Source organism: Denticeps clupeoides, chromosome 2 (assembly GCF_900700375.1).
Source record: "Denticeps clupeoides chromosome 2, fDenClu1.1, whole genome shotgun sequence".
NCBI lineage: Eukaryota > Metazoa > Chordata > Actinopteri > Clupeiformes > Denticipitidae > Denticeps > Denticeps clupeoides.
The window spans coordinates 4563510-4573297 of NC_041708.1; the positions used below are offsets into that span (position 1 = coordinate 4563510).

At 42.5% G+C, this 9788-nt stretch overlaps 2 protein-coding genes across 2 annotated transcripts; one reads left to right on the forward strand and one right to left on the reverse strand.

The window, feature by feature from the left end:
* The first annotated feature begins 111 nt into the window (after positions 1-111).
* fgf21 (fibroblast growth factor 21) lies at positions 112-2834 on the forward strand. The gene is made up of 4 exons (XM_028969498.1): positions 112-1720; positions 1830-1907; positions 2007-2110; positions 2299-2834. Exons 1-4 carry the CDS (start codon positions 1588-1590, stop codon positions 2572-2574), a joined length of 591 nt encoding a protein of 196 aa, XP_028825331.1. The 5' UTR covers positions 112-1587; the 3' UTR covers positions 2575-2834.
* An 877-nt stretch (positions 2835-3711) lies between these two features.
* On the reverse strand, positions 3712-9245 carry LOC114784246 (potassium voltage-gated channel subfamily A member 7-like). Its single transcript, XM_028969497.1, has 3 exons — positions 8945-9245; positions 7691-8415; positions 3712-5758 (listed from the first exon to the last, which is right to left on the reverse strand). Exons 2-3 carry the CDS (start codon positions 8369-8371, stop codon positions 4907-4909), a joined length of 1533 nt encoding a protein of 510 aa, XP_028825330.1. The 5' UTR covers positions 8372-8415; positions 8945-9245; the 3' UTR covers positions 3712-4906.
* Positions 9246-9788: the final 543 nt, after the last annotated feature.

A 9788-nucleotide genomic window follows, 5' to 3' on the forward strand; every position in this document is an offset into this window, starting at 1 on the left:
TCTTTGTTTGTTTTGTGCGAAATCCCATGCTCCCTGTAGTTTAATTCATTTTTATTAAATTTTGCCCCATTAAAATCACCAATTTTATTTAATAGACAAACACATTGTGAAGTGGAAGAATCAAAAAAGTGTCTAAGAATCTAGTGTATTTTTTAAAATGGTGTAATGAGGTTCAATGGTTTTGTGTACGGTTAAATGGGCTGTTGTTGTTTTATCATTCCCTCTCCATATCCCCTGAATCCCAGTCAGGGGTTGTGGGTGCCGGAGCCCATCCCGGCATACTGGGTGCAGGGCAGGTACTCGCGCAGGGCACACACACATCATTCTCTCATGCCTACGCCTTTGGACGTCAGAAGGAAGCTGGGGAACAAGAAGGAGAACAATGGTCATGCAACCTTCACGCAAAGCTAGAACCCGAATTCAGACTCACAACCTTGGAGGTGTGAAGCCACGGCACTAACACCGAAGATGTTATATTTGGCTTTTGTGAAGAATTCCTACACTAAATATGCAAGAGGAAAGTGGTCTAAGTACTTAAGATATCATTAAAGGCTCTTCAGCTGAACTGAGTGGAAATGGATTCACTGACTCTGGTCAAGTGGTCCGGCTTTCTCACGAAGAATAAGCAGAGAGAATTCGAAACACTGAAGGTCACTTCATTGTAACTTCAAATTTTGTTGCAATTACCTAATCTATCCTAACATGAGGCAAACTGATGTCACCAAACTGAACGGTCTCTGACGCCGCAGAATACGCTTGAATTTATTAACAAAACGTTGTTTACATTGCCATCTTCGTCACACTGCTCTATTAGGCCGCTTCCTGTTGAGAAGCCGAGGCGAAAGAAAGTACGTGCCTGAGGCCGTTGCTCAAGGCTCTTTTTTTACAGTGTTTATTTCAGTTTATGATGTTATTGTGGTGGGACACTGAGAGGTGCAGGCAGGTTTTTGGGGTCCGGATGTGCACATGCAGACGTCATTCCCCATTACATTCCCCTAAAGCCTGGCCAGTGTCACCTCCACCCACACACAGGTCACACGCATCACCAACCGATTGCATTCGAGGGACGACTTTGTGGACAAATTGTAAGTTTGCTTTCTGAAATGTTTGAAATGATTTCCTCTGCCTCTGTCCCCTGCCCTCTCTCGCTCCCTCTCTTGCTATCAGACCCTTGAAGAGCAGCTGGCTTTCGATAAACAGTCCTTCATCACACTTCACTTTTAGCTGACTTCAGAAGAAAATTTCCCAACTCCCGTCGACACAACAGAATTGATTTTGGTCCCTGAAAAAAAAGACACAAATTGGGTTTAAATACGGTGGGAAATATCAAAGACTTTTTTTTTTTTCCTTCCCAGAAACGTGAATCACCTTGTCACTTCCTCCCTCCTTCTCGCAGCGGGCCCCTAATATAAAGGGACCAGCATGCAAAGGGTCAGTAATCCACTCTCAGGGGAGCACATTTGCGGACAGACTATTGGAATTGGAAGACGTCTGTTGTTTTTTTTTGTTGTTTTTTTTACACTCACAATCAGATATTCTAATAACAATACGAAAGGACTTTTTTTTTGGGTGTGGTGAGAAAGGAACATGCTTTGCTGTTGTTATCTGGGCTCCCTCATCAGCCTGCTCTTCCTCCATCTCTCCCTGTCTTTTCCCATCCCTGACTCCAACCCTCTGCTGTCCATGAGCGGACAGGTGAGGAACAGACACCTATACGCAGGTATTCTTCGTCTCACGTTCTCGATATTTTCTCCACTGGGATTTTAAAAGAGGCAAACGTCTCACTGATGTCTTTCTTGGGCAATGATGTATCCCATTCCATCGAGCAGAGAGTCCAAACAAGGGCGTCTTTCTAGAGATAAACCCCAGTGGCATTGTGAGAGGATCACCCATTCAGACTGATGACAGTAAGTGTGTGTGTGTGTGTGTGTGTGTTCAGTATGTGATCTGTGCAGGACACTGTGGTACATTGTCTGTGTTTATTGTGATGGGAATTTGTTTCGCAGGTGAACTGGAGCTGAAGTCGGTGAGTCCCGGACTGACCGTAATTCGGGGCGTGACATCATTGCTGTACCTATGTGTGGACTCTGCGGGACAGCTGAAGGGACAGGTACATTCAGTCCCTTCCAATTCACTTACAGGCACATCAGTGCAGTGAACAAGGACCATATAATGAAGAAAAATATTTTTACCACAAATAATAAGTAATAAGGTAGTGGCTTGACACTAACAGTTAACTTAAAGCATGTAGCCTGTTAAATGCCAAAAACTAAAGCGCTGCCTTGTCTACACAAACAGAAGCAGTACGCTGAAGCCGACTGCGCCTTCACAGAGCTGATCGAGAACGGCTACACTCGCTTCCTGTCCCCTCACCATGGACATCATGTGTCCCTCGATCGCAAGGGGCCCGTGGAGAGGCCGAACTCAGTCTTTTCCCGATTCATTCCGCAGGCAAACAGCAGAGTCCATGACGACAATCCAAATGTGCCACAGACACGCGAGGTGATTAACACCGACTCTGATGACCCCTTTGGAATGGTCATGTCATCAGAGATTGATCCAATGTTTTATTGAGAAGCCATTTTTATTTATTTTTATTTATTATATATTTGTACAAAATATTGTTTTCCCAAGAGTGTTATTTAATATTTATTTTATTGAATTCAATGCTTTAATATTTGAGAAGAACAATGAATGTTACTGAATGTCTTACTATTTGTACACACAGTACAGATAATAAGCATATGCACAATGATGTTATCACACATCATATTTTTCATAATTATTCGATTATAAATCTTTTTTTTGAAAATTGTGCTGTGTAGTGCTACAATCTGTTTACATGGGAAGTATTTATTTTTTTAATTAAATAAAATTATAGAAGGTATAAAAATTATTTTTGACTAATTATTTGTCTTTTAAAGATTCTTATTTGTTTATTACTCTGTATGTCATTGTGTTCATGTCTGCAAATATTGACAATGACAAATATACTTCATCAAGCTTTATTAAATTAAAATAATTTGAAATTTCATGTACAAGTGATGCAGAAAGCTGAAGTTTAATATAAATAAGGCAATGAAAAATACTTTTCACTGTAGTTCATGTATGCAACTCTTCAAACCATAACACAATGATTTTGAATCAGGCAGTATCTATTTCCTTTAATAAGCCCCTAAAGCAACTGAAAACACTACATTCAAACCTGCTGTTAATATTCTTAAATATAGGCAGTTCAATATTACACTGTATCAGTAAAGGTGAAAACTGATTTCAGAAAAGCAGTCCAAAGAAAATATTCATACTTTAAAGTCTCCAAAACCAAACAAAAAACATTGAAATTTTGTCTTGAGAATTAATAAATAAGCCTCTGTGCATCAACATAATCCTATTGTCCAATATAGAGACATCATGTTGTATGTAATTGCAGCTTTTGAACATAGAATTCCCTTGGGGAGAAAGTCTGCAACCTTTTGAAGAAATGCCTACATTGCCCGTTCACTTTCAATTTCAGAGAAAAAAATTTAAATAAATGATTTTTTTATATTATCCTTTTGAGTAGTAGCTTTGGTAATTCATGACGCCTATAAGCAATACCTGGGACACATAACCTGCTGGCAAGCCTGGAATTAAAAAGAAGAAGAGAAAATAAATATGTGAAAAATATCAAGACGTTCAACTGAATGAGCTGTTTTTGTTCGCTGCACATGAACTTTTTTACATATTTAACCTGTATAATACAAAATTAAAGTAATCATCTTCTAGGTTTTCTATCCTGGTGTTCTGATATTAGCAAGAGCATTCTAATAAGCATAATTTACTAATCTAAGCTATAGATTTATTTAAAATAATTTGTACTGAGTATTGAGAATTATTCTTTTCCAAATGCTATGTACACTACCTCTGATGTGAGTGACATTGTTAGCATTAGCCTAGCATTACACACTTCCCCGTTTGTGTTTTCTTTCATTTTGTTTCATTTCAACATTTTGAAATATTCAATCTAGGTTTTCTGGCAGACATTTTTCATACATATCTAGACAGTCCTCTATGAGTTCTGCTATCCTAAGAACTCTTGAAATGGGTCATTTAGAGCATCTAAGTTCTACATGCTACATTTTAAAGGAATGTATCATAAATCAGTGCTGTCCGGCTGCGCATAGATTTGCTGAAATACGACATGAAAGTGACACGATAGCACTTCTAAATTTGTTTAAAGGCTGTGTGACCTTTGGATATAATTTTGGACTCAGACACCTGAACTACTGTATCCGAGACCCTTTAGAACTGTAACTGGAGTTCTTTTCTGGTAAAGTCGTGCACTCTGGCTTTAATTTGATCTCTTTAAATATTGTGGGAAATGGACATTTGTTTTGATGGTTTAAGCCAAAAAAAAGTAAGCCCGGGCTTATACATGCCTCATGATTTACTTTCTAATCGTCTGACAGCAACTGTCACAGGTCATCTGGGTGACATGCAGTTGATGTTCAAGATGGAATTAGGAGTTTTCAATGGAAAGTATTGCTGCCAAAACTGTTTTAAGGCCGGTTTGGTTTATTAGTCAAGCCATTTAATGACTTTAGAGTGACACAAAGTGTGCGCTGGCTTCAGAAACCTGTTAGCTTTTAGGCTGGGCGGATGCCAACAAACCACACACAAACAAAAATGCTGACTAACAGCTACGAAAGGAAAGTTCATTTCTCGTAACTCTCTCCTCTCTGTTTATTTGATCTTGCAGGCCTCTCGTTTGAGTTTTCCACTGTTCCTGTCTCCTTGCCAGATTTGTTCTTCGGATCTAGTCCTCCACTCCACGTTCATGGTTGAAACACCAAAAGTAAAACCGAAGACTGATTTGAACCATTGGACGTGACTTGGAGAACACGTGGAGGTGTCGTGGGCCTCCTCTTCAGACCTGTGTAACCATTGGTTCCCTCTGAAAGGGAGTACACTGTCCTACACACAGAACCCCATTCATCTCCTCATTCACAGTGGGCCAGCTCTCCTCTGCCCCTTCCTCCTCATCCCCCTCACTCCTCTCCTCCCACAGAGACGTATTCACATGCGTGAACTCTGTGTTGCCCACACACTCGGTCTCGCGATGGTAGAAGTAGCTGAAGTTGGAGACGATCACAGGGACAGGTAGCGAGATGGTGAGCACCCCAGCAATGGCACACATGGAGCCCACTAATTTACCCCATACCGTTTCCGGGTACATGTCACCGTAGCCTACCGTGGTCATGGTGACCACCGCCCACCAGAAGGTGTCAGGGATGCTTATGAATGCTGTATTATGGTGGTCGGCTTCAGCAAAATAGATGGCACTGGAGAAGAGTATGACCCCGATGAAGAGGAAGAAGATGAGCAGGCCGAGCTCTCGCATGCTGGCACGTAGCGTCTGACCCAGGATCTGCAGGCCCTTGGAGTGGCGGGACAGCTTGAAGATTCGGAAGACACGCACCAGTCGGATTATCCGGAGAATGGCCAGGGACACACTGGCTGTTTCTCCTCGTGCACGAGCCATTTCTGTTCCCAAGGCGACAAAGTACGGCAGGATGGCCACAAAGTCAATCACATTCATCACGTCCTTGAAGAATTGTGGCTTGCTGGGACAGCACAGCAAACGCATCAGAAGCTCAAAGGAGAACCAACAGATGCACACTGTCTCTACCACAAAGAAGGGGTCCTGGAAAGGACCAGCACCTAGAGGCAGTGGAGCTGTGGAGTTGTCACCTTGCAGATGCAGTTTATACAGATTCTCCTGCATGATTGACAGAAATAAAAGGCATATCACACTTCTTCATTTTTTCAAGTTAAAAAAACAGTTTTGAGCCAAATGTTAGATGACCCAGAATGCAAATGTAAGACAACACCACTTTTTCAGATTCAGATTACATTAGTAATATATTTGTACTAATACGGTAATACATTGACTTCTGACTGGTCAAATGGTTTTCATCATCTGGCTTCCTTTCTTTCTTCCTTTTCAGGATGCCCTTCAATGTGACATTACTGCTCCTCAGTAGCCACAGTATTATCAGATGTCACCTTGCCACTGATGTGTGTCAAATAAGGCAACTAGGGTGTCATAAAAGGATTATTAGCTTTACAGATGCTGCAGCACAGCAGCATTTAGACTAAGTGTTAATCAGGCTGGATTATGTGAGGGAAAATTCAGGATTGGCCTCTGGACTATGTTAAAATTACACTGGCAGATGGATCAGCCCACTAACTAAGCACTAACTAAAATAGTAATAATCAAATCTTTTACCGAGTTCACATTAATTAAAAGTAAGCTATTCTACACTACATAATAGAACATTTAAACTGGAGAGGAGAAGTGGCTCTTGAATCCAACAAAGTTTTATGGTGATACAGTAAGATTATTTGATTTTATCTACTGCACGCCTATGTTCGAACAGAACATTCTTTCACATTACACTACATCTACCTGCCATCAGAAGCCATGGATAGAATTGTTTCAATAAATAACTCAAGCTCCATTTTGTTACTTCATGTACATAAAATCACTTTAGAAATAAGATAAAACAGAGACATCGGGGACAGAAGTTGTCCTGACCCTGTGGCCTTCAAGCGAGTGGATTAAGTGCAGCTTCACAATGTCCTTGTAATAAATAAATGGTGCACTTTATAGACAGACACTAAGACCGGTTTGGCACTCCATCATCTTTCAGCAGGGAATCCTTTGGAACGGCTTCTTAGCCCATGACCAGAATACTATGTGTTGACGAGCTCAGAGGGCTGTCCTGCCCTATCTATAGCTCTTCTAAAGTCTCCAAGGAGAAAGATGAAACTGTCCTTCCCTGCCACAGATTGGGTGACCCCTCCAGCACACATACCCACACAACACCCACACATCCCACGCCGCACCCCTGTCACACTCACATACATTTCCTGGCACCGCTTCAGAGCATTAACACTCAGCACCAGCAATCACTCAGTAGCTCCAGCAACATCTCCTCAACTCCTCGGATTTCACCTCTGACTCGCTGTCACTCCCTATTATCCCCTTCGAGTGAACAGACTCGAGCGTGCGGCGCTTGTTATTTTAACCCAAAAGATCCATTCGGACCACCGCCGTGCTCCGAAAGCGTATCAGCACGCACTTTGTTTACTTGTTCATTGCACAGCCTACAGCGTATCCAGTTGCCCTGGTGGAACGCGGCAGTAGCTGCATCTGTTTAACCACATCAGTTTAAAGTGACCGTGGAAATGTACAGGCCGTAAAAATCCAGTGAAGAACTTTAAAAGGGCCTCCGCACTCATGTACTTCCCAGATTTAGTAGTTCAGAAGAGCTGTGACTCAAATTGTGCAAATAGCATTGACTTCAATTGCAAAAGCCGCCACATCTTTTGTTTTTATCTATTTTGCTTCTATTTTGCTTCTATCTACTCTGTAAAATGACTGTGACTTCAATGGGAATTTAACTGAAATGTAAAATAAAAAGGCACTTTGAAATTCCATAGAGCAGAAATTTCCCTAAGGGTGAGTTCAAAGGTCAGATGCATTTATTTACATTCAATTCAGCTGGATTCACTAAAAGCTGAATTTTTATTTAAAGCCTGGGCCTTTAAATGGTCTTTCGGCTGGATTGTGAATAAGGTGATGTTTATTCATTCAGACATCTACATTTCTCTCACTGCATCCCACTCTCATCCCTTCAGTTCGTACCTCTCTCATTTCCTTCTCGTTCCTGAAGTCAGGCAGCGTCTCCAGACAGAAAATGAGGATCGACACAACGATCACCATGACACTGACAATGGCCACAATGCGAGCGCCCCCCGAGGATTCTGGGTGTTCGAAGAGAACCCAGATGCGGCGCTGAAGCTCATTCTCTGGCAGGGGCCGCACCTCTTCCTTGGGAAAGCCCTCGTCCTCTTTAAACCTTGCCATGATGTCCTCACCCAGTTCGTAAAACGCCAGCTCGTCCATGAAGACATCGAGAGGGATGTTGGCCGGCCGACGCAGTCTGCCGCCTGATTGGTAGAAGTAGAGAATGGCGTCGAAGCACGCTCGGTTTCTGTCAAGAAAGAGCTCGTTCCGAATGGGGTCATAATACTGCAGTCGGCGCTGGGGGTCTCCCAGTAGAGACTGGGGGAACTGGGCCAGGGTTCGGGCCTGTGTCTCGTAGCGCATACCCGAAACATTGATGGCGAGGCGCTCGGTCAGCGTCTTCCCTCCCTTGCTGGGCCAGTCGGAGCGGCGTCTCTCCCTCTTCACGTCCTTCTCCACCGTCTTCTCATGCTCTCCTTTCTTCTCTGAGTTACGCTGATTCTTTATCTTCTTGGTGTCCCCGTCACACTCCTCTAAAATCCTTCCTTTATCCTCATCTCCTTTATCCAGGTCTTCCATCTTGCTCCTCCTGTTCTTCCAGCCTGCAGTAGGAATTCGTTTCACTAAGACAAACATGTGGACGTCAATAAAGATTGTGCCTTCGCGCGTACAGTGGCCACTCAGAAGCACATGCATCATCTACATCGTGAAATCCTCAGTGAATTAGAATACCGGTTCCATTCAATTCACGCAGTCATTGTCACACACAACATTTTGTCACTCATCACGAAAATTTGGGATTATAGACCCCAATACATTTTCCTCTACAAATGTCACGTTGTGACTGTGTGTTTCTTATATGTCATGAAAAAAGGAACATAAAGTTTGACTTTGTCACATGATATTTTTAATAACAAACATTTTGGCTCAAAATGTTCATAAAGAGGCTCCAAACAAGAGGACAAGATCTTGTCTTTTGAGGAGCCAAAAGTTCCTCCAAATTTCAATGAATAATCATGAATAAATAATAACCCATAAGGTGCTGGTGCAAAAACTGGTCTTTTTTTAAATAAACATTTGGTTTTCTCCTAAAAATTGAGAATTTACACTACACCTGTTGTAATTGTACCAAAAAAAGCATGTATTACTTACATGAGCAAGCAGTTAATAGTAATAGGATTGTGGTGCAGACAAAGGGGGATCAGCGAGATGTTCCCTCCGCAAACCATAAACAGCTTCACATAATTTAACACTTATGCTCCGCTAGACTCAGGATCGCTCAGCCGCCACGCGCCTACGTTATTTTTCCCTTCGCCTTCGGGCTGTCTTGTGTATTCGACCTCCCCTCGGCCCGCTGCTTTCCTGACCGGTGAGGCTAATGCTGGGTTATTAGGCAGAGCATGTTTAAATTTGACATATGCGCGCAGGCACTTGCACGCTCCCTCCCTTGAACGCATGCATGACCACCAACTGCACATGGTCTGTCTTGAAATTTTTGGGAATGCTGTCATGTTGAAATTCAATCTGCCCTCCCTCCACTTTCTCCCTGTCAGGCCAGAATGGCACTCGCCCACTCTCAAATGTCACCTTGCTGAACACTGTCCCCCTTGTCGCACCACATGCATCGCTCGCTCACTCACAAAAACTTGCTCACTTACTCAAACTCACACACACATGCAGGCGCAGTTTAATATTGTCAAGCCATCATGTTCAACAGAAGTGCTGGTGGGAAATCACCAGAAAGCTGCACTAATCCCTGATGAATCTCTGCCCAGTATCCTCAAGTTCATCAGAATTTATAAGGAACACATTCAGTCATAATGCATGAGAACATTGCTCTCTCTCTCACACACACTCATTCCAATAAGGAGCTTCATGAAAACCTCCATAATACCAATGCCTGATGTAGCAATTACGTTAGTCCTGCCAGCATTTAGCAGCAACGTTGCCAGAACATATTTGCGTGATATTCGTCCTCTTTGTATCAGTTCATGTT